Source organism: Ambystoma mexicanum, chromosome 12 (genome assembly GCF_040938575.1).
Source record: "Ambystoma mexicanum isolate Mex_15411 chromosome 12, UKY_AmexF1_1, whole genome shotgun sequence".
Lineage (NCBI taxonomy): Eukaryota > Metazoa > Chordata > Amphibia > Caudata > Ambystomatidae > Ambystoma > Ambystoma mexicanum.
This window is the reverse complement of record NC_090936.1, coordinates 81,999,969-82,025,762: the sequence shown is the minus strand read 5'-3', so window position 1 is coordinate 82,025,762 and position 25,794 is coordinate 81,999,969. Positions and strand designations below refer to the sequence as shown.

Genomic DNA, 25,794 nt, shown 5'->3' with positions numbered 1-25,794 from the left:
CCAGGCAGAGACCAGCAAAGGATCCCTACATAAATTCCAGGCCCTCGGCAGGAGCAGGTTGGGTTACTGCCCAGACAGGAGACCCAGGAACAGAAGGAAGAAGGAGCTGGTGGCCTAAGGAGAGTGGTGGGCAGAAACACTGGCCCAGTACTCATTAAGGGTTATAGCGTAGCGAGGGAGCCGAGCCACCATGGAGCCGGAACCGTGCAGCGTGCACTCTGTTGGTCAAGCACAGGGCAGGGCTCACTCCATTGGCTCCATAGCAAACCCAAAAGGTGTCTGAGGGGCAGGTGGCGAAGACCCTGACCCAAATTCTCCATATCCAAAGGGAACTGCTCCTCAGTCTGACGCTGCCCGTGAGTCCGGAGAAATAAGGCAAGAGACACTCGTGAGCATGCAGCGTCAGGAGAGCGAAGCGGCGACACCTGCATTGGGGAGGCCTCCAAACCAGGGATTGATCCCGAAGGGTCGAGAGGACTACTACAAAGAAGAGCACCTAGGCTCAGAGGTTATCCAGGAACGGGAGTGACCCAGGAGAACCACAAAGGACCAGAGAAGAGGTGCACAGGGGGACATGCAGTGCAATAAGGTGACAAAATGTTCCGATAGTGCTTTTGGCAAAGGTTTCTGTGAACTTGTGAACTGTGAAGTGAAAGCATTACAAGGAAGTTGTGTTTCCGTAGCCAGAAACTTGAGGGGCCTGTGAGAAAAACCTATGTGAACTTTGTTAAACCCGATTCGAAGTGGTCATGCAGAGCTGTGCGCCAGCTTGTGCAGTATCAAAAGTCTTTGAGGGAAACCTGAAGTGAATTACACATGGTGGCAGGCCCGCATCCAACAGAGGGAAGTCAGTAGTGATTAATGTGTGTGAAGAAGACAGGCTTGAGCCCAACAGAGGGAAGCCTGTCGAGAACTGTGTCTATTGAAAAGAACAGGCTCAAGGCCTAACGAGGTGAACCATTTGGCCTACATTTGTGAATGATATGCAAAGAATGTCTGAGCTTGGGTGAAGGGAGCCAGAAGGGGCAACATTTTGAATACCGAGAACAGAACTGTATTGAGTTAATACTGAAAGAGGCAAGAGAAACCTATTGTGACATTTTGACTCTAGACCCAGGAGAGTTGCCCTGCGAAGTGAATTGTATGAATTGTTCCCTAGCTGCTTGGAAGGATACCGAAGTAGTAGACCTGTATCAGCCATTCTCCTTGCAGTTATTCTTTGGACCTGTGGCTTATCCATAGGGGAAGGGCATTGCTGAGAAACTTACAGCCTTCCTGACTTATTTTGATACACTTTTTTTCTTTCATATTTCACCTCGCTAATTATTGTGGCAGGCAGTAGGGGTATTAGATACTTCTTTATTTTTACTAGGACAGTTTTGTTTATTATAGGAAGTCTCCAACCCCTTTAAAACCAATCAAATATTTTAAAACTTGCCTCACTGTGTTGTTTCTGTACTTTTGATACCATGGGTTCCTCACAATGGAAAGCATTTGAATGTAGAGGGGAGAGTGATAATATGGAGAGGGGAGTACTAGTGTGGAGAGGGGTGAAGTAGTGATGTGGAGAGAGGGGAGTAATTGTGTGGGAAGAAGAGTAGCTGTGGTGTGAAGAGAGGAGTGAAGTAGGAGAGAGCAAGATTGAAATATTTTAGAGAGGAAGAGAATGAAGAACATCAGAGGGGTAGAATAGGAAGTGTGGGAGAGAGAGGAGAGACGATTGGTGGAGTGGTAGGGAGAAGAGTAGGAGGAGAAGAGAGCGAGAGAGATAAAAAGACATAGCAAGAGGAACAGTATGGTGTGGAAGGAAGTGACCAAGTGGGACCAGAGTGTCTGTAGGACCCCAACCCTTGTGTCAGATCACATTGGGGAACTTAGAGCAGGGTCCACTTAGATTGTTCCCACAGGGAGTTTTAGATAGTTAAGTATTTGCCTTTATGCCATCACACCTAGTAAGACAGCTCTCTAGATATAAGGGGATACCAAACACTAGTGATAAGCCTGGGGTTGAGTGACATCTGGGCTAGGGAGGGAACGGCCTGCACCAGACAAGAGAGAGGGACGGCCTTTAACAAGCCCCTTTACAATTAAGGAAAATTTATCTTTAACTTTGAGAGTTGGTGTGTTCTTGAGGGCATCTGTGACAACTGTAAACCCAATATAGAATAGAACTCTTCTGATACGGCCTGGGCTATCGCAAGAAATTCAACTAAAACCAGTCATCAGCATTCATACAGTCGACCAAGTGAACAGCAATGACCCCTCCGATACCCAGTTAAGCAGGATTTTGAAAAACAATTGGTTGCTTATTTGTACCATTCCCATTTAAAAGAGTGCAATCATCCATCAAATTGCAGTAAAAATATGTTATGCTTCAACCTCCATACATTTCTGCAGTTGAGCAGAAGTCAATAAATACATGTTGCTATTAGAAGAATGAGCAAATTGGGGCTCAAAATATTTGCACTCGCCACTAACCATGGCTAGAGATAATAGACTTTTGGCGAGTAAGAAATGGTGGGCTGTATATGTGTACAATTGAGGTGGCAAATAACTTTTTGTTGGCTAGTAGTTTATAACTTGAATTTTTTTCCCCCTGAGCAAATCACATTTATAGAGCTTTATATAAAGAGCATGCTTGACAATTTGCCTTCAAACACACCCCAACAACCATTTTCTCTGCAACTCAGGTTGAAGCCTTGTCGCTGGCGTTGCAGCTCACAAATCTTAAATTGGTTTCAATGTAACTCCATAATATCTTGCCTAAGTAGCAGCAAATGCATTTCAGATTTCTATGCTCTTCAGAAAAGGTCAGCAGAAAATATAAATTAAAATATATCCAATATATTTAAAATAACTGGTTGCCTACGCACATAAATTAATATCAAATTACCATGTGTGTTATTATGAACAAAAAAATACAGACCTGTTACATTTATGTCAAAGTTAAGTTTACTTTTTGTTTCAATTAATATTTAACATATTGCATTTAATTTAACATATTTTCCTTCAGCGGAAAACTTGCAATGACATTACCTTCAGTAGGCTAACACACACCTGTGGTAGCCACTGTAGCTTTCATGAAAAAGCAAGTCAAGTCTCTTCCTCAGGCAAATAAGAGCACTGAAACCTCCTGAGGAATTGACTTGCACACTTCAGAGAGCCAGCAAACAAACATACAGTTATGCCTAAAGAGGCCATGCTTTAGAGGAAATGTAGAGCTTTACTGGATCACTGAATTCTGAACACAATAACTTTGCCCTTGATTGAAGTGTTGATTTGCAGTGAAATAAAATCACGTATGTGTGATGGTGGAAAATGTAAATGAACAAAACAGTCCCCTTAAAATTCCTTTGAAAAGCATGTAATGATAACCTTGTGTGCACAATTCATGAGGTGATTTTAAATCAAATAAAAGTAAAAGACTATACAGAGAAAATGAATTACCGTAATGCCGTAGCTGGAAATTGAATGTCAAGAGGTACATCAATCTGTTTAAAAGAAAAAAAGAGACTCAAACATTCTTATAAGGATTCAAAATTCTACAAGCTGCCATTAGAAAATGGACAGAAATTGTGGATACAAGTCATAATGTTCAGATCTGACCTGTGCTCAAAAGTTAAAATGTCAACATTTTTACACTGTGAAGTACAGTACAGGTGAGGAAGTTGCACTTAGTGATCCCCCGTTCAACAAGAGAATACATGTTGTGATCATGTGCATATTTTACAATAATCTGGTAAATGGAACAATGTTTATGAGGTATTGAATATAGTGAAACAATTAGTTGGCAAAATTAAATATACACAAGGTGCCTATGCATACTTATAAGCCGAAACCAGTTATCAACATCCAATTTCAGGACTCCGAACTTCTTTAGGAACAAAGATGGTTAATTTTTCACCATTTCACTAGAGTCCCGCCTGTCTGCTCTGCGTATGCATATAAAGTGTGGTGGACAACATACAGGATAAAATCATGAGACATTTCTGTCGGTTTTCTGCATAAATGAAAATGTTTTACTAAAGTGTCCAAAAAGAATATGGCCCAATGGCGACTTTATCTAGGGTGTTAATTTGGGATATAAGAAAGGATCCAATAGATTTCTAGCTATGAGAAACCAAAATACGCCATTTGTACCACTTTATAAGGAATACTTTTCGTTATTGAGACTTCTAACGGATTGGTATCAAAAAGGTCTTAGCATATTATCTTAGATTCTAATAAATTAATATAAAATTATATGTACAATAAATCGCCATCAGACAGTGTTATTGAATTTTTATTAAGTTCCTATATTTTACTTCCTCAAAACCAATATAATTACTTTCTACAGGCTCTTGAAAATGAAAATAGTATTTTACACACAAGCTTGCAGTGTGGTATCAAGAACGGAGCCAGCATTAGAATGAATTTCAGTTTTGGGCACCTCATGCCCTATTATAAAATGCATTAGTCTTAGAAAAAAAAATGTATTCATTAATTCAACATTATGAGACTTTACTTTAGTTACAAATGTTACAGTAATTAACAAATAAGCCTTACTGCGCTTTACATTGTAAACTGGATCATATTTGGGATATTTTAGGATAATGATTTTAGGATCACTTTGGTCATCTCCTAGGAGCAGGAGGGCAGGAGCCCCCCTCCATCCCTCCCACCCGGATCAGCGTACCACCGTGGGCCCATGTGCCACCTCCTTTGTGGACCAGCAGGATACCGTGAGCCTGTGTGCTCCCTCCCACCAGACCACCGTGGGCCTGTGTGCCCCCTCCTACCAGACCACCGTGGGCCCGTGTGCCCCCTCCTACCTGGACCAGCAGGACACCGTGAGCCCGTGTGCTCCCACCCACCAGACCACCGTGGGCCCGTGTGCCCCCTCCTACCTGGACCACCAGGGTCAGCTTGCCTCCTTTGTATGTGCCCCAACATCTTGCATATCTGGGCTGCACCGAAATTCAGGTCCGCACGCGCCGACATCACTGAATTCAAAATGTCAGGCACGATGCGGCCTGGAAACGAGGCTTAGCGTCCTCAGCGTTGCCAAGCAACGTACGCCCCCGCCGGAAGCATACATTCCATTTAATGGCCCACATCCGCCGGCAGGCGGAAGAGCCGGCCATCCAAAGGCCATAACAAGGCCTACTTCCCTGTTCGCCGCTGATTGAAGCAAGGCGCAATTCGAACGCTATTCCACGGACATTCATCTATGAAAACTCCTAGCTGATGTAAGTACTATAGCAACCTGTAAGTCAAGCTACTAGTGCTCTTATGATCGTATCACGCCTTATGTTTTGCCTATACACCATACCTATGCTTGTTGATCCATTGCACATGCAATTTACACTAACTGCTCATTGATAAAACTGCACCCGTGTACTAACTACTTATGACACATCCCTAGGTGGCCCATCTGTTTGCCGCACTCTGCCTTCAGGCTAGCCACTATCTGATTGTTGCACCGATGTCCCTGATATTTGAACCTAGCTGCGCTGTATTTTACACTGCATCCCTGATGTGCCTGATATTTCCTTGCCTGTCACATCATTGGCTATCTGTCTATAATGGCTCATGCCCTTGCCCAGTTTATTTGGAACTGCTTACAGTGTACCAGACTATCAGTATATACTGAACCTGCCTTACATTTGCTGATCTGCTGCCAATGCAATATTTCATATCTAGATGATACTACAACCACACTGTGCCTAACTGACTAGATTTGGTGATCTGCAGCCCAATTGCCTTAGATCTGCTGTTATGTTGCCAAATGCTATATTTCGTATTTAAATGATACTACAACTGCACTGTGCCTAACTGCCTAGATTTGGTGATCTGCAGCACAATTGCCTTAGAACTGCTGTTTGCTGCCAAATGCAATATTTCGTATCTAGATGATACCTGTATGGCCTTTTGCCCCTCGCTGCCATATTGAACTTAGGTGAGTCCTGTTTATGAACTTGATTGTTGTGCCTCCTAGCTCTTCACTCTTAATCAGGTAACCAGGACTACCATCATGCACGTCCGTGCACTCCTTCCACTACTCTACACTCTAGCCCTACGACTTGCCCAAGTTACCCAGTTACCTACGGTAACAAACCTCCCCACTCCGGGTTAAACTTGATCAGCCTTTTACCAGCCTGGCATCCCCACAACCTTTTGTGTCCCCTAGAATGAGCCCGGCAGCACCCACTGTAGGCCAAATCAACCACTACCTCAATGACACAGCTTTATGGCTGGAACATTTCGCTAGGAAACCTACACCTAACTAACCTTGCCCCCTCTCTCTTAGAAATAAGAGAGTAGGCACCAGATTCCGCCTACGTCACTCCCGCAACAACGTCATGAAGCAAACTTCACCCTCTCCTCCTGGATCTCCGTCAATCACTACCTCATGCAAATCCACTACCACAGAGGCTAAATTGCCCATGTTTAAGGGTGCCCTTATTAATGCCAGATCTCTCACTGCACACGAACTAGACATAGCTGACCTTATCACTACGTCCAACCTTGACTTCATAGCTATATCCGAAACTTGGCTTCATGTCTCTTCTGGCCCTTTACTAGCGTTAGCCCTACCGCCTGACTACGGCATCACACGATGTGACCGTTCTACTGCCCACTCTAGAGGCGGTGGTGTGGCTTTCATCCATAAAAATGCTCTCGACCTAAGAGTGATACCCGACTCCAAACTCACATCAGCAGAGTCGCTTTCAGTCAAACTAGCACTCAACACCTAACCAAACAGCCACCTTGGACCTAATCTATAGGCCTCCGGGACCTGCACCGACCTTTGTCAGTGAAATATCCACGCTCCTCCTCGACAATACCAAAAACAACTTACAAACAATCATCCTAGGCGACTTTAACTTGGGTCTTGGTGACCTAAAAGATCCTGTAGCAACTGACCTGGAGAACGTACTAACTGACCTCGGCCTTACCTTGTACATTCAAGAACTTACCCATACCAAAGGTAGAGCACTTGACTGGTTAGCTGGCTCCAATTGCAATATTAAGGTTCTTAACAATACCCCTTGTTTATGGTCTGACCATCACATCATAACCTTTAACATTGAAGCAACCCCAGGAATTCCGTCACCATTAGCCCCAGCACTCCCGACTATAAGCAAAAAAGACATAACTAAGGAGAAACTCCTCCCATTGTTACTCCCGACCCTTAATGCAGCTACCAACACATGCTCTGATCCGACTTCCTTAGCAGACACCTACAACCAATCAATGCTAACGGCCATTGACTCCATAGCACCTATCAAACTCAGGAAGGCTAAACCACAAGCTCATTTTAATTCATGGTTCACCCCACAGTTAAGAATGCTCCGCAAAGCTAAACGTTGTGCCGAAAAATCGATGGAAAAGCCACCCTTCGGATGACCATAAAGATGGTTTCCTTCTAGCCTCACTCTCTTATAAAGATGCTATCATCACTGCAAAAAAGGAATCTCTTAACAACCGTATTATGCAAGCTGACTCGAACTCAAAGGAACTCTTCAAAATCCTAAAAGAGCTTGAAACTCCAGTTGCCCCCCCTGACACGTGCTTGAAAGATAGTAAATGGTGTGCCAACATCCAAGCAGCCTTACTAAATAAAATTGCCACACTACAAGCAAAAATGAATGATAAGCAGGATAGTCTGAAGCGTGACAACCGCGCTCATTCCCCTGCCAAGGCCCCCCTTCTAGACACTGCCAATACCATGCCATTCGCATTCTCTCTGCTTACCGTTGCAGAGGTAGAAAATATAATTCTGAGAATTAAGCCATCCAACTGCCAAGGTGACCCGTGCCCAGCCCCCATTATCGAGGACTCAGCGCACGAGTTGGCCCCATTCATCACGGCCTTCATCAACTCTCCCTTTAAAACAGGTATTGTCCCGGACAATCTGAAGGACGCTTGGGTGATCCCATTGCTTAAAAAACCATCCCTAGACCCAGGCATACCCACTAACTTCCGACCTATCACCACTGTCCCATTTCTGTTTAAGATCTTAGACCGTGCTGCATACCTTCAGATCCAAAACTATTTGGAAACCAACAACTTGCTAGGTCTACGACAATCCGGATTCCGCCCTAGACACGGGAAGGAGACTGCTTTAATTGACCTTAAAACCCAAATTGAGGTATTAAAGGATCAGGGTAAACTAGCAATGCTACTATTTCTCGACCTTTCAGCCGTATTTGATTTGGTCAACCACCAGATCCTTTGCAAGCACCTCCACTCCGCTGACAACTTCTCATCCTTGGCTGCGGCCTGGATCTAATCTTTTTTGAGCAATAGATCGATGAGTCTTTGCCCCATCCGCAGCCGCTGACCCTTCCCCAATTCACTGTGGCGTACCTCAGGGATCCTGTGTGTCACCTACACTCTATAACATTTTCACGAAACCACTCTTTGATGTGCTTGACTATCTGGGTGTCTCCTACACTAACTATGCGGACGACACCCAGATACTCATTCCCATCACTGGTGATTATCTAGCTGACACCAAGGCCCTTAATGACGTCTACCTGGTCATGCAAGCTTGGATGGCCCAACACCAGTTGTGTCTAAATGACGACAAGACGGAGCTCCTGATCTTGGGCACTGCACAACGCCTGAGCAGACTAGAACCGTCCTATCAGTCATTCACTATAGACGGTAATAACATTCGAGTCTCAAAAGATACTATAACGTTAGGTTTCTACCTTGACGCCATCCTATCACTAACCCGACAAACAAATGCTGTCAGATCTGCGTCGGCATTCATGTGCAAACTCATTGCAGCTTGCAGAACATTCCTCACCACGGCTAACAGTGTCACTCTAGCGAGAACCCTTATCATGGCAAAAATTGATTACTGTAGTGCTCTTTACCTAGGCACTAGCCAAGAGAACCTGAATAAACTCCAAACCACCCAAAACAATGCTATTCGTGCCACCCTAAACATTCCCCGCAACCACCATATCACAGAAACCAGAACTAAGTTAAAGTGGCTACCTGTTAAGCAGAGAATTTCACACAAAACACTCGCCATTACGCATAAATGCCTGGCCAATAAAGCCCCGATCTACCTCGGTAGTCGACTGTCGCGCCACTCATCCTCCCAACCTCTTAGAACTGCCCAGTCCCACTGTCTAGCGATCCCTAGATTTAAACTGCAAAAAGCAGGGGGTTCAAGTTTCCCTGTCCTAGCCTCCAAGTTATAGAACTCCCTCCCTGCTACAATCAGAGCTGAAGACTCATTTAACACTTTCAAAGCCAATACTAGATCTTGGCTCTTCGAGCAGCTTTAAGGCTGGCTCTGCGCCTCTGTCTGACATACTCTGACCTGCTGACCTATGCTATTACTTAGTGGCACCGAAACCACTGTAATATATGTATATAGATCCTCTGTGTAAATTTATGTAATGTTTTCTGTATTTTTGCATTTCTATAACCTTGTACAAATTGCGCCGTGATGCCTCCGGGCCTGATGGATTGCGCGTTATAAATAAAATAAACACAAATACAAATAAAATGCCAAATCGATTTTTAAATGCAATGTGTAGAGATAAAAGACAATCAGTTTAAGAACAGCTTGTACAGATACTTGAAAAGTAATTGCAGTTATAACTGGGGACAAGGTCACCTCTTATAAAACTCTATGGTAACAAAGAACGAGATTCTCGGGGAATAAAATATGACCAGAAATGTCTATGGTTCTGGGTTTTACTTGGTGTTTTATTAAATGTAGCCGAACTTTAGAGACTTGCTTTGCCAAATTTGGCCTAAAATATATTTGGACATCATAACGAGGAGAGATATACAGGAGTCTGTGCAACTCACATTGCTTACACTGATTCCACAACCTGGTAAGGTTCATACTAAATGTGCTAATTTTCAACCAATTTCATAGTTGAATGCAGATGGTATAACACTAGCTAAAGTGTCTAGGAAAGGAAATCTCATTGTTAAATCGATAAAAATCTGACAAGATTTGTTCGAGTGAAAAGTTATTGATAATATAAGGGAATTGTAAATGTAATTAGTATGTATAAGCATCATCCTGATTCCATTGTAACAAGTATCGACACAAAGTTTTCGATGGAGTATATTAGACATAGCTCTGCATTGGTTTACAAATGCTTAATTTCTGTGTACATTTTGTAAACCAATTCCAGGTGTGGTGATAACTCTCATATTTACATACAAAGGTAGTAGGCCACTCCGGATGAGCCTGGATAATCCGCTAACAGATGTTCCTGCGAGTGGGCGGCTGAGGGATTCCGTAGGCCTGCTTGCCTCTAAAAGCATGGTATGCCCATGCTCACCCTGGCAGAACTGTGATTGGAAGGGAGAGATTACAAGTCCCACAATGCACTAAACATCTGATGTGGAAATCTTTAGCCTCCCTGCAGTGTCAGATTTATGGACCCAGGAGACTGTTTAAGAACTATGTTTGTTTTCAAGTGAAATGGGAGAAGAAAGCAGTTATTACTCATATCACAAACTCGCAGATCTTTCAGACGCCCAAAGAGAGATGGAAGAGCAGTAAGCATAGGACCGCATATCTGCCGTACCATGCTAAATGGATTTGGGAAACCGACGGACCCGGTGAGGGGTCAGAGAGACAGTGATGCATTGCTCTGGTAGGCTGAAGGACAGCTTTTTATCAAAACAGCAATGCAAGCAAATGCATTAAGAACAGTCCACATTAAAGTATAATCAGACCTCTCAGAAAGGGCTAAAGAACCGGCTGTGACCAGAGAGGCCTGGAAACAGGCTAGGTGCAGTATCAGCTCTGAGAGCCTTTCTAAAGAAACTGTTTGAAGTACTATACTTTAGGGATGGACTTTTAAGAAAAGTTTTTGATTGGGATTTCTATTGGTCATCAATTGGATCCTTTTGGTCGACTAGAGACAAGGAAGTTATAAGATTAGGCCTTGATAAAAGGGGGGTGGGTGGAAACTTACTGTCATAGACGGCCTCAAAAACAGGCCAACTTCTAGAGATGATGCAAGAATTATTTTCAATTCAGCAATGGGCCTAATCCTGTCCCTATCTTAAATCTAGGAAGCAATGGTCCCACCATAACCAACACTTCCTTCAATCCCAGACTGGTGCTAAATTGTCTTAAATACTATCTGTCTTTTAGGGATAACCTAAAGGCTAATGTCCTACCTTTTGACTATTCTTGCTGCCTTTATATGAACTGTGTTCATTTGAATTTGATTGACTTCAATGAATTTGTCTTTTTGAGCTATTACAATCTTTATCTACGTGCCTTGCTCTGTAGAAAATATTCCTGCTGGGAAGTTAAAATATTAGAAACTTCATAGCCCAGTGTGCTCCTCCCTGCATTTCAATACCTACAAAGGGGTGTGAGCACCGGCGTTTACAAGCCGGTTTGTGCTGGTTCGTGGCCGTGCGTGCCGGTGTGTCGGCAAGTTGGTATGGTAGATTTATAAAGCGCCTACACACAGGCAAGTGCTTCAAAGTGCTTAAGGAGGGTGGAAACATGGGGAAAAAACAACAGTCACTCAGAGACCTTGAAATTCGGAGACGATAATAGTCTGCACAGGTAGAGTATGTGCGTAAAATACATATACAGCAAATAGGCCTGACAGCTATTCTGCAGTTTTATCAGTGCAGTTAATGGGTTATGACAAGGGAGAACAGACAGACTATCTTCAGGCATGGCACGTACGGATCATGCAAGTGCACAGAAGGTCACAGGGAGCGGGCTGGGGATCCAAGTGCACCCGGTCGGTGGAGACTGAGGTAAGTGCAGAGAGAGCCACTCTCTTGGGTTATTTCTCAAGTGCAGTGAGTGTGTGTGTGTGTGTGTGGGTTGTAGGGCCCTGTGGCCAGTGCGAAAGAGGACTGGCAGGGGTGCCAGGGACCAGTGAGACTCTGAGGTACATCAGGCAGCCAGTCTGCAAGCTGTGAGGAAGAGGGGGGACAGAGGGAAAGAGCAGATAGCTAGGTTAGCAGGGCAGAGGGAGAGAAGGAAGAGGAGGAGAAGAAGAGGAAGGTCTTGAGGAGTTTCTGTAACTTAATAAGATCAGGCTCAAGACAGAGGGCGGCAGGGAGGCTATTCCAGAGGGAGGCACCTGCTAAGGATAAGGATGTCCCTTCAAATCTCTGCTTGGAGAACCAGCTCAGTTGCAGAAGGTTGGAGGTAGATGAGCGGAGGGTTTGTGAGGGACAGTATTTAGGTAGGCAGTGTTGCATGTAGGTCGGTTCCAGGCCCCAGAAAGCCTTGTGAACAATGCAGATGGCCTCGAACTTGACCCTTGCAGACACGGGGAGCAAGTGAAGGAATTGCAGTGCCAGAGAGATGCAGTCCCTGGGCTTGAGGCCAAGGATAAGTCTTGTGGTTCTTTTTCTGGATGAGTTGCAGAGGGTGCAGGGAAGAAGAAGGGAGGTTGAGGAAAAGGCTGTTGCAATAGTCCAGCCTAGAGAGAACCAGGGCTCGGGAAACAGTGAGCCGCAGGGGGAAAGTGAGAAAAGGTAGCGTACCTTTGAGGGGGTGTAGCCAAAAGACTTTTGGAGATATCAAATGTGAGAGGAGAAGGAGAGTGTGGAGTCAAAAATGACCCCAAGGTTTCTTGCCTCGCAGGTGGTTGCGGGCATAGGGCCAAGGGAGGCCGGCCAGAGTGAAAGTGGGAAAGCAGGGGGCACAATGTGAATAATTTCTGTCTTTCTGGCGTTGAGGCAGAGGTTGTTTGCAGCACACCATGACTGAATAGCAGACAGTCAGTGAGATATGAGCGAGGAGGAGGAGGCGGTTGAGGGTAGCCTGAAAGATAGTTGCGTGTCATCCGGGTAACACTGGAAGTTAAAGGTGAAAGTGGCAATCACACGTGCCAGGGCAGCCATATAGATGTTGAAGAACCAGGGCAATAGGTTAGATCGCTGGGGAACGCCATAGGTTGAGAGGGCTACGGTTGAGAGAAAGGCTCAGAGTTCCACCTGGGATGGGTGGTGGGAGTGAAAGGAGGTTAACCACGCCAGAGCCTGACCTGTGATTCCCAGGGTGTCACAGAGACGTACAATCAGGATGTTGTAGTTAGTACACCAGGCTCTTGTAAGCTACTTGTGTTCTCTGTGTCTGCTGACAGTCTATATTTTTCACCATAGGGCGACTGCTTTTCTTTCATGGTTTGCTACTCGTACTGTGAATTCTATATTCCTATTTCCTAAAAATTTGGTTTGTGCATTGGATCTGCTATTATGCCTTTGGTGAGTAAAGCTAACCCCCTTACTTTAATTGAGGAGTTGATTGCCATCTCTAAAATCGTCCAGTATGACTGAGTTGGTGACCTTGCCGCCTATTAAGGGTCAGAGCTTTTCAGATATTATTTCTCATTATAGGACTATGGAGGGGATGCAAATACCATTAGCTGTTATCCCAGCACAAGAGGGCAATGATAAGTTAACCATTATTCAAGACTGGTCGCGTCATACACTAGAGGGGTTGCCACTGAGCACCCCATGGTCAATGCGTTATCAGATACCTTGGTCGCTTCTATGTCTGACCATATTGATACTGCTAGGCAAATCTCGATTAACTCCCCTGGTGTTAATAGGAGCCCGATTGGTGATAAAAATACATTGTAAGCCATGCAGATTTTGATGGTCATGCCTTCTCTGTCCCTCCATTAGACATGAGTGCAGAACGCTCTGAAAAGTCTGATTTATCTTCTGATGAGAATATTTCTGTGGGTGCCTTAAATATCAGTAGTTACTTTTCTTCTATTCCGGACTATCCCAGGATTTCAGGGTGTGGTGCTGAGCTGATCTCTGCTGTGTCCTACGTTAATCCAACTTAAGTTACTGTCTTGGGTACCAGGCAGGTAGTTGGGGTAAGATGGATGGAGGCTTGGCAGGCCTGGCATAGGCACACAAAAAGTCCATAGCAGATACTTTCTTTTCATTCCTTCCTGGTGTTTATAGTAACTTCCTGGTTACCACTTCCTTGTGCCAAACAGGAAGTGCATGATAAATCATGAGCTCTCTAGTGTTTGGGTGTGGCTGGCTATATAAGCCACACCCAAGATTCTTCCAGTGCTTCGTGTTGCTTACTGTGAGCTGCATCAGCAACACACTCGCCGTGCTCTGGATCAACCGGCTCTGCTTACCTGCTCTGGATCATCCTGCTTCTGTTTACCTGCTCCGGATCATCTTGCTTCTGCTTACCGGCTCCGGATCGTCCTGCTTCTGTTTACCTGCTCCGGATCATCTTGCTTCTGCTTACCTGCTCCAGACCTACCCTCGTGCTTTCTCCATGCCGCAGCTTTCTCCGATCAAGAGGGGAATCCTACATCGGCACCTGTAAGCACAAAGAAGAACTTGTTAGCACGCGCACTTCCATAATGCAGCACATACTCACTGAATCTTCTTACTACGCTGGAATCCAGGTCAGTATTCCGAGTGCTCAAAGCCCTGCAAAATAAAGAAGAGACATTATTCATTGCGCTCGCTCCAATAATGCGGAGGCGTTATTCACTGTGCACTCTCCAATAACGCGGTGCATTCTTACCACAGTTTCTATTTACCTGACCACCAAGTCTCCAGAAGCGCTGAACCCAGTCTCGAGCTGCTAGCACTCCATAAACCATTCCTGCAAGGGAAAGGAGAGACATTACCTGGTGCGATTGAATCTATGACGCTGCGAATACCTACCATCGGCTGACTTCTACACGCAGCGCTACTCACCCAAAACATACCTTGGCAAATAAGGACAATACAGACAATTCTGGAAACTCAACTTCCACCGCGCAACGTTCACTTTGTGGAAAGGACTATAGAGATAGTGAAGAAACTGGCATATTGGACACTCTGCCTCGCTGTGAAGGCACATAACAGCGTGTGGCATCAGAACTCAGCCAACAGATATTGGCACCATTTCTATGAGTGAATCGCGCCCCTGCGAGTGCAGGATGGAGTGCACACCCTACTAAAAATCAAGGTGTTCCTACGGGCGAAACAGGGGAAGTGAGAACTCGGGGTCAAAGGAGGCTCATCCATCGCTCCTGCAGAGACACAGGTGAGTGTGACAGTTACTGTTTCAAATTCCCTGTCTGCAGTGAGTGATCAGATTTTGGGTCCTGCTTTAAGGTCCTTGATTGGGCCACCAGTAATAGATCGAATGACCACCCATAATAATTGTATATTCAGATTCTGATGCAAACCCTGTGCAATGTTCCCCAGAAAAGGACCTGCTAATGCCAAGTGCAGGCTTGTATCCTGCTGCTGCTACCTTAAAAATGTCTCTTATCAACACAATGGGCCTCATTACGAGTCCGGCGGTAACCAGGCAGTAAAACCGCCTGGTTACCGCCGGAATCGTATTACCATTCTGCCTCCGTGATTCCCGGAATTACTGGGGCATTACAACCCCGGTTTTCCGGGAATCACGGAGGCGGAATGGTGTTAATCCCCATTCCCATTGAGTCCTATGGGACTCAATGGGAATGGGGATCATGGAAACACCGGCAGCATCTCGTAATGCTGCCGGTGTTTCCTCGTCCGCCAGCAGGCGGGCGGTGTTAAACCCGCCAGGTCAAACCTGGCGGGAACATCACCTCCCGCCTGCAAGAGTCGGGATCAGGCGGTCCGGAAACAACGGTGGCGGCGGGTTTACTGCCACCGTTATTTCCAGACCGCCTGATTTGTAATGCGGCCCAATGTCCCTCGTACAGCATACAGTGCTATTGCTGACTGCATAAGTACAGAGGAGATTGATGTTCTGGCTGTTACTGAAACATGGTTGTGTCCGTTGTCAGATTTTATGTTAGTTTCCAGTATGGTCTGTGGTTGGAGACTAGACCGTTCACTCAAGTTCTTGTGTTTGATCCCTGCGGATCCCCACCTCTCCCTCGTCACAGTTTCTTGGCTTGGATCTTCATGATAGTTACCCTCATTCTTCCTCGTCTCAGTGCTTTCTACTTCTTGCATGTTATAGAAATATATGGGATAGGAGGTGGGATGAATCCTGCAGAGTCCTGGGAGAAACCTGAAGGTCTCTCATCTTCTAGTACCCGCTGATCTCTATCAGGTGGCCGCGGCACAGCCATCGCCTTTGGATCCAGCCCCTGGGGGTTTACCAGTGCGGGAGGATCACCTTGGTGAGGGGTGCTCAGGGAGTGGGAGTGGGAGACCGGATTTTGAGACGCGGTATACCTCTCTTCTCTAACACCTTTATCCCATCCTAACCGACGGGATATTTAGCAACTCAGCCCCCATCCCCTTTCCTGCACAAACACTTTCTCATGGACAGCCAGCTCTGGAAGAAAACAGACTCATACCTGAACCAAGTACATGGTATGTCCCAATACCATGATCAGACAATTATCGACAATCACTTGCACCGGACTTCCATTACACTTCCCCAAACGGATAAAAGGCGTAGCACAGCAGCACACTCTGAGCCAGGCAAAAAGCAACAACGGTAAAGCAGTTTCAAGTTGGCAGTTGAATGAGGGGAGAAAAACGCCAGGCACAAGAGGTTCGTGAGAGGGGTAACACCCTTGACCTTGCTAACAAGAAGCCATTACTTCCAAGAAAACTTCAAGGCAGAAAACGTAAAACCAGGAAACAAGGCTCAAGAAGCCAGCATCGTTTGTCGGAGATATCGAGAGTGCTTCCGCATAACTGAACAAGGCGGGGAGGAGCAGCAGATGCTGTGGTATCGTCCTTGGCTCCAAGAACAAAGAAGTGACAGAACAACACAGCCAGCGAGTTGGGGAGACCAGTCTGTTTTGAAGTCAAGGTTGCAAGCAGCAACATATAAAATGAGGGCTGGAAGAAACACGTCCCTCGAGCCGATGTCCCTCGACAGCCTCTGTATCGGCGCCGACGTCATCATGCGTATAAATAGACTCGCGCAGCGTCCGTTGCTCAGTTCTGTTTTGACACTAACAGTTGTTTCACATGAATTGGTTATTGACCTTGAAGGAGCGTAAACTGCAACCACAAGGGAAGTATTACTGCGGGGATGGATGGGAGGGGCGATAAGGAATACGTCGGAGGAACATCCCATGAAAAGAACGTTACAAGGTAAGAAGTAACTTGTTCTTCAAAGGGATTGTGTCCTCCGACGTATTCCTTATCTTTGATAGACTCCCATAGCAGTGGTGTGCAATTGGAGGTGGGAGTAAAACGCCATGTTTCCTCTTAGGAATGAACCGAATGTAATACGGCTTTGCCAAACCTAGTCTCTTGACTAGAGGAGGAATCCAGGTTGTAAAATCTTGTGAAGGTATGTGCGGACAACCATGTGGTAGCCGCACATATGTCTCGAACCGGCACCCCTCTTTGGAGAGCCGGGGAGGCTGCGATACCCCTGGTTGAATGAGCCCTAAGATTTTGAGGAGGCTCTTTCCCTGCTAGTTTGTAACATTCCAGGGTGGCCAAAATAATCCATCTGGAAATGGTTTATTTTGTTATCGGTAGTCCTAATTTGTGCCCTGCGTAATTTACGAACAGTTGGTCTGCTTGCCTAATCCTAGCAAGTCTGCTGATGTAAAAGGTTAAAGCCCGCTTTGGGTCCAGCCTATGTAGCCTTTCTTCCTCTTTCCCCGGATGGGGAGACGGATAGAATGAAGGTAAGGTAATTTTCTGAGTGATGTGGAATTCAGAAACCACCTTTGGGAGGAAATTAGGCTTCAACTATAGGACAACTTTGTCTTTATGAAAAATTGTATGAGGGGGTTTACAAGATAGAGCTTGTAATTCGCTCACCCTTCTAGCAGATGTTAAAGCCACTAATAAGACAGTTTTAAGGGTGATAAATCTTAGCGAACAAGAGTGGAGTGGTTCGAAAGGAGTCCCCATCAGGAAATTTAAGACTAAATTTAAGTCCCATAAAGGAACCTGGAAAGGTCTTGGAGGGTAGACATTAGTTAATCCCTTGAGAAATTGTATTACTAAGGGTAATTTGAAATACGAAGGCTCCTCTGCAGTGCGCTTTAAGATTGATAGCGCTGCGAGATAGCCCTTAATAGTGCCAACTTGAAGGCCTCAATTTGCCAAGTAGAGTAGAAAGGATAACACCGTTGGTGTACCGCATGAAAATACTGCATGAAAAGGGGTCGATATTCTCTTCTCTACACCAGCTGCAGAATTTGTTCCAATGGCAGCGGTATAAAGACTTTGTTGCTGGCCGTCTGGCCGAAAGCAACACTTCCATGACGTCATCAGGGAGGTCCCAATCCTTGTATCTCAACCTTTCAGAAGCCAGGCGTGAGGGTTAAGGGTTTTGATGTCTGGATGGAGAACCTGACCTCCCTTCTGTGAGAGAAGATTCTCCTTGAGTGGAAGACGAACTGGAGGGCAGATGGACATGTCCAGAAGGTCCGGGTACCACGTTCTCCTGCCCAGTCTGGGGCAATTAGGATCATGGTTTTCCGGAATCTTCTCAACCTCCTGATCATTTGAGGAATGACAGGGACTGGTGGGAATGCGTACAGGAGTGGAAACTCCCAGTACACTACGAACGCGTCCCCTAGAGCTCCTCTCGAGGGAAATTCCCTTGAACAAAACAGATTGCACTTTCTGTTGGTACTGGTGGCGAACAGATCCACTTGAGGGGTTCCCCAAAGGGCGAAGATCTCCTGAAGGACTTCCTGAGCTAGTTCCCACTCATGGGAGACTGTTCTCTGACTGCTCAGAGCGTCCGCCGTCAAGTTCTTCTCTCCGGCTAGGTGAACTGCCGATAGAGAGATTCCTTCTTGAATTGCCCAAAACCAGAGCTGCATTGCCTCTCTGCACAGTGGCAGTGATCTTACGCCTCCTCTTTTGTTGAGGTAGTGCATGGCCACTGTGTTGTCCGTCATTATCAGGACATTTTTCCCCTGTACAGATGGCAGAAAAGCTTTCAGTGCTAGTCTGATTGCTTTCAGCTCTAACAGGTTGATATGTAGTCTGGACTCCGATGGAGACCAACGACCGCTGATGGTCCAGTCGTTGGTATGGGCTCCCCACTCCGTGAGTGAGGCATCCGTGACTACTGTTATCTCCAGCCATGGTTGCCAAAACAGTTTCCCCTTCAAGATGTTTTTCTGGCAGGCCCACCACTGAAGGTCTCGAGCCACCGTGTCTGGAATCTGAAGGAGGTCTGTCATTCTCCCTGAGAATTGCGACCACTGAGTTCTCAGTGCCCACTGAAGAGATCTCATTCTCAGGCGAGCCTCTGGCACAAGGAAGATGCAGGATGCCATGAGGCCTAGCAACCTCAAAAAGTCGAAGGCTGGGAGGCGTTGGGCATTTTGAAACTTGGTGACCATCTGCAGAATATCTTGAGCCCTCACCTCTGGTGGCGAGGCTTTTCCCAGGGAAGTGTCCAGGACCGCTCCAATGAAATGGAGTCTCTGTGATGGTATCATTTGTGACCTCTTTAAATTGAGGGAGAAGCCCAGTTTGTGAAGGAAGTGGCAGACATAATCTAGCTGGATCTGAGCTTGTTCTGGAGATACAGCTCTGATCAGCCAATCGTCCAGGTAGGGGTAGACGTGGATCCCTTCCCTCCTTAGACTTACAGCCACTACCGACATTAGCTTGGTGAAGACCCTTGGGGCGGAGGTCAGCCCAAATGGCAGAACTCGAAATTGTTAATGAGAGCCGCCAATTGCGAACCTCAGGTATTTCCGGTGTTTGAGATGGATTGGCACATGGAAATAAGCATCCTGGAGGTCCAGAGATACCAGCCAGTCCTAGAGCTGGAGGGCCTGAAGGATCTGAGAGAGAGTTACCGTCTTTAACTTGTCCTTCCTGAAGAACTTGTTTAATTCTCGTAAGTCCAAGATAGCTCTCAGTCCTCCGTCTTTCTTCGGTATGAGAAAGTAGGGGGAGTACCAGCCCTTGTTCCTTTCCGCTACAGGTACCGGTTCTATAGCACATTTCTCTAGTAGGTCTACAATCTCCTGCAAGAGGAGCGGATCTGGAACTTTCAGAGAGATGTTCCCCGGTGGATGACTCTGAGGGATGCGTAGAAAAGGCAGGCAGTAACCTTGGGCAACTGTCTCCAATGCCCAAGCATCTAACGTAATAGCCTGCCATTCCGTCAGATGTTGAGTTAACCTGCCTCCTACTGGTGTTTTGTGAAGAGAGTCCTCAGAGCGGTTTGGAGGCGGCTGATGCAGATGCCGAGGGTCAAGAGGCACCTGCTGCTGCTGCTGCGGCTTTTGTGTTTTTACCCCATCCACCTCGGGTGAATTTTTTTCTGACCCCTTTGAACCGGCTGTCCTCTGCCCTTTCCGAATGCGGAATAAAAGCAAAAGGACTTACCTCTCCAAGAGGTTCCTGAGGGGCGATATGGTGTCTGACGGATTGCAGCTCCTAGGGATTTTGCTGCTGCCTTAGATGTTTCTAGTTTTTCTAAACTGTCATCCGCCTTCTTACCAAACAAAGAAGAGCCGTCAAAGGGCATATTCAAGAGTCTGCTTTGCACATCTGGAGCAAAACCAGACTTTCGCAACCAGGCAAATCTCCAGATTTTGTACTTGCCGCCATGGCTCTGCTGATGCTGTCAGCAGAATCGATGCCAGTTTGAAGGGATTCGCACATAGCGTCTTTACCATCCTTGATGATGTTTAGGAACGCTTCCCTTTCTTCTCCCACAGGGAGGCAGTCAGCCGCTGATGAAGCACACTCCCAAAGTGTGTGGCTGAACCTAGTGAGCATACAAGTAGCATTGATGGATTTCAACGCCATGCTACATGCGGAAAATACTTTTTTGGCCATAGAGTCATATCTCTTATCATCCCTATCCTGTGGAACAGTAGGGTAAGCCGATTTACTACCTGCTGAAGTAGCTGCCTGAACAACCAGACTCTCCGGAGTTGGGCGTTTGGATAAATATTCAGGGTCAGCAGAAGACACCCTATATTTAGCTGACAATTTTTTGTTAACCGCTGGGATTACCTCAGGTGTTTCCCAGTTTGCCAATATTCTCCTTTGTAATGCCGCATGAAATGGCACCACAGGATCCTCCTGTGGACCTTTGACCAAGATGTCTGTGAGGTCGTCTTGCTGAAAAGCAGGTGAGGGTGTGGACCACCCCATAAACTCTATTATCCTTGCCATCAAGGTTGTATAAGGGGTTTCAGCATGTTCCCCTGGGTCTGGTGTGGCAAATTCCACTTCTGGGGAAGTGTCCAACCCACTTGCTTCCTGTAGGGATTCATGGAGGCCTTTAAACCTACCATCATCAGAGGTAAATTCCTCTGGTGCAGGAGTCGCAGGTCCCTGCAACTCAAAAGGTCTTTGCTGATCCAAATCCTCCCCTTCTTCATAAATAGAAGATAAGGCTCTGGAGTGATCAGGTCTTGAAAATGGTATAAATCCCATTTCCAGAGCAGAAGGAGCCAAATTCGTCATGATTGGCTGAGAAAACGTCGACGCAGATGTTAAAGGCTTCGAAGCCATCGAAGCCATCGAAAAAGGCATCGAAAAAGGTGGTAGAGGCCTCGATGAACTCTAGAGTATCGGGATTCTACCCGAGGTTGTGGACGACATTCTCGTGCTCGAGGCTCTGGGTATGGCCACTGGCTGTGAGGTGGCCGTGGGTTTATCCTTTCTCGGCGTCAACGTCGGCGTCGACTCGACTGACCTGTGCGTAGAAGAACCCTTCGATAGCGGCGTCGATGACGCCGATCTATGTGTCGAAGGGATCTTCGACGACGGCGTCGAAGACGCTACTTTGCCTTTACTTGAGGGTTCGAGACGCTCTCGAGTGGCTTCTTTCGCCGGGTGCTGCGACTCGTGGCTTTTTGATTTTTTGGTTCTTTCACCCAGTGTATAACCCTCAGCAGTCTTCGAGGGGGTCGAGGCCGCTTTCTCGAAGACGCTTAGCATCTTTTTCCTGAATTCCTCCCACTCAGCCTGAGAGCTACGTTTTGTGGGGCAGGAGACCCTTTTCGGGGAAACGGAAGACGAAGACGAGGAAGGGGATCTTCGACGTCTCTTTTTTGAATGCTTAGATCTCGAAGAGTGATGGGAACTAACGAGAATGTCTTTTGTGATGGCATGGAGACGAATGTCTCAACTCCGCTGAGGAAACTTTCGAAGAAGTTTTAACTGCCTTACCTCACTCGAGCTTCCCCTTACGCTCCTTCAAGGCTTTCGCCGTCATGGACATGCAGTCCTCGCACTCCGAACACTGGTGCTCGATTCCCAGGCACCATAAACAGATCCTGTGAGGATCCGTCAACGACATTTTCTTTCCACAGTCTCGACATTTTTTGAAGCCGGACTGTGGAGTCAACGGTTCGGGTGACGAAGCCATCGAGCACGAGTCGGTATTCACGAGGAATTATAGATATATTTGACTGAAGAACTGAGCAACGATATTCCGAAGCCCCACGAAGCGCGGAAAAACGGAACTGAGCAACGGACGCTGCGCGAGTCTATTTATACGTGTGCAGACGTCAGCGCCGATATGGAGGCTGTCGAGGGACATCGGCTCGAGGGACGTCGACGCGTATCGCCCTCTACTGAAAAGAAAACTCCGAGGCCAGTAAGTTGGGAGATGATCTACCAAAGATAAGGAATACGTCGGAGGACACAATCCCTTCGAAGATACAATACTGTTGACAGAGTGGTCCGGCACTGTGAATGTGCTTAATCAAAGGTCTCTATATAGTATCTTGACGAAAGGAAACGAAAACGGAAGATCGATGTGAAGTCTAAAGTGTGTGAAGTGAATCGAAGTGGTCCTGCAACGGTTTTTACCATACCCAATGCACATTCCAAAGTCTATGATTCTGGTATCAAAACGGGATCTGGGCCCGAAAGAGGGGGATCCATGGTCTGCCATGGCCACTTGCCCAGGATCACAGGAGCTGCACCATCAAGTGGAGGGAGCAAGGGGCACCATGGTTCACGCACGTCCCTTTGGGACATTTATACATGGGGGGACCCGGCTGGACTCAGTCCTGGCGCGTTTGGCGCCAGGCTTATGGAAAAACATAAAACAGGACACTTATTTTGGGCAGGTGTGCTTGAAACAGAAGCAGGACTCTTTTATTATGGGCAGGAATACTTTCAAGAACTTCCACTTGTGTGTAACCAGTCCGGGTGTGGCCTTCTATCTGCAGTTGCACATGCAACTTCAAGGTGTGGCAGGGTGTGGCAAGCAGGATTGATCTTTTGGGAGTGGCCTTAAGAGCTCAACTATAAAAGCCTGCCCAACCCCAAGGCACACGCTTTGCGTTACTCTGCATTCGCATGCAGCGTGACGCTCACCGCCGCCTGAGTTAACTAACACTTAACTTGGGAATCCAGTCTCCTGTTCCTACGCTTACCTCCTGGAGTCAGCTTACACCTGCATCCATCTCCGCTGAGCCTGGCATCCATTCTCCATCTTCCGGATCGCAGGACTTCAGCTCTTGGCACAACATCTTTAACTCCGGCACATAGAACTCCAGCTCCAGGCGCCGCAGCACGACATATTCTTCATCTCCGGCACGCAGAACTCCAACGCTGGACTCGCAGCACAACATCTTCCACGAAGGCAGACCCTGTAAAAGGACAAAAGACAAGGTTAGACATAAAAACATGCAGCCTAAAGGCCGTGCTTGCAAAATACTTTGCGCTTGCTCTAAAAAGCACACTTACCAGCTGCCAGACCGCCACGAAATCCTCTGCTCCCCATCTGGAGCCATTTCGGGCTCTGTTGCTCTGCTGGACCGCAATCACACCTATGTGGGGCGAAAGATAGACATTGGGCCTCATTACGAGTCCGGCGTTAACCAAGACGGTAAAACCGCCTGGTTAACGCCGGACTCGTATTACCATTCCGCCTCCGTGATTCCCGGAATTACCGGGGCATCACAACACCGGTTTTCCGGGAATCACGGAGGCGGAATGGTGTAAATCCCCATTCCCATTGAGTCCTGTGGGACTCAATGGGAATCGGGATCATGGAAACACCGGCAGCATCTTGTAATGCTGCTGGTGTTTCCTCGTCCGCCTGCAGGCGGGCGGTGTTAAACCCGCCAGGTCAGACCTGGCGGGAACATCACCTCCCGCCTGCAGGGGTCGGGATCAGGCGGTCCGGAAACAACGGTGGCGGCGGGTTTACCGCCACCGTTATTTCCGGACCGCCACGGTCGTAATGAGGCCCATTGTTACAGAGCTGACCACAGGCTGAGAACAAGACAATATCAATGCTTCACAACAAACAGAAAACAGAAAGACACTTACCAGAAAGGTGTTGAATCGTTGTAGCTGGACTGGACACCACGTATAAAGGACCAGTGAAGAACTCGGTCCTCATTCTACATGCTCCTCTGCCAGAAGTAGCAGGACGGAGAGTTCACCCTAAATAATCCACATGTGAGCCTTAATGGGACGATGCATGCTCACCACACTATGGGAGGAAGGTGTTGAGAGGAAATTCGCTCGCAGGCCAGTAAACTTACGTCCTCTCATGTCTAAGCAGGAACAGGGTTCCAACTCATCGCAGCAGCCCACAGACTATTTGCAGCGGGAGGAAGCAGATCAGGGATTCCTACATCCTGGGAGGGCTGCAACCGTGCACCAATGTCCCTGCAGAGACCAGGTGAGCGTAACATGGCCCAAGCCTGAAGCAGGGAGACCAAGTTGCGAATATTGTGGAAAAGGGGATCTGAGTCTGGACAAGGGGGATCCGTGGTCCGAGCCCGAACGAGGGAGACCAGATTGTGAACATTGCAGAAAAGCAGTCAGAGCCCAGACGAGGCGGACGCAGGGTCCGACACCCATGGAGGGAGACTAGTCTTAAAATTGTGAAAGTGAAACCCTGACAAAGGAAAGGAACTTTTGTGTTTTGTTTGCTACATCAGGAACCTCAACAATAAGAGACTGGGCCTCATTGCGACTCCGGCGGTAACCCTGCCGGTGCTACCAGCGGGTTGCTGCCAGACTCGGAATGATTTACCGGCGCCTGACTTCCCGGTAACATCAGGGGATTACAACCCCGTTGTTAGCGGGTGCTGGTGCTTCTGTGACGGTCTGCCAACCATGGCTGCTGTGCCCGGCAGGGTCAGACCTGTTGGGCATAGCGGCTCCAGCAATCAGACTTGTAGTTTGCCAGTCCAGAAATAACGGTGCCGGTAGGCTTACCGGCACCGTTGTTTCCAGAGCGGCAAACGTATAATGAGGCCCACTGTCATTGTGAGAGAGACTTTGGCGGAAGGCCCTGGTGCCTATGTGTTTTACTGTTACCTCGTGGACAAGAAGCTAGAGGGTGTGTGAAGCCTGCACGTGCCGCCTTGCCCCGTGCTGAAAACACGGTGAAGGGAAGCTAACTGCTCAACTATCCCGACATACCATTTCTTGAACACTTTTCTTTTGCGTACATTGTTATCCCACACCATTTTGTATTTAGAAGTAAGGATTGGCAATAGGATTATTTGTATAGGCCCTTTTATTTTGACACACTCCACTAGAACTACGTTATTATTATTTGATGGTTGTAGCTTGCTCCCATCCTTAGATTTAGGTTTAGATTGGTGTTTTACCAACCCATTGAAGTTCAATAAACACCCTTGAACTGTGATCAATTATCTGTCTTCACTGTTTGATACCATGCCTTCCTTAGAGTCCTCACAAAGAGCCTACCTACAGTCTCCTACCAGGTGGGCAGGGGAAGACAGTTGCTACCTGATCCTGACCCTGGGGTGGTATTAGCCGGGAGGATCACCTGGGAGAATGGCCCCAAGGGAACAGGAGGAATTTGTTGGGAGGGATGCAGTATTTGTCTTTGTCAGAGGAGGAAATGTCAGTGATGCCAGAACATGTAATGGCTTCCTGTCAGAGGGAACTTTTCTTTCC

General features: G+C 47.0%; 1 protein-coding gene across 2 annotated transcripts in view; it reads right to left on the bottom strand.

Moving 5' to 3' along the window:
- GSAP (gamma-secretase activating protein) overlaps positions 1 to 25,794 on the bottom strand; it is a 2,819,616-nt gene that overhangs the window by 1,955,523 nt on the left and 838,299 nt on the right. For both annotated transcript variants that reach the window (XM_069628052.1, XM_069628053.1), the window contains exon 11: positions 3,448 to 3,491. In XM_069628052.1, coding sequence (XP_069484153.1) covers positions 3,448 to 3,491 — 44 coding nt within the window. The remainder of the gene's footprint in view (positions 1 to 3,447; positions 3,492 to 25,794) is intronic.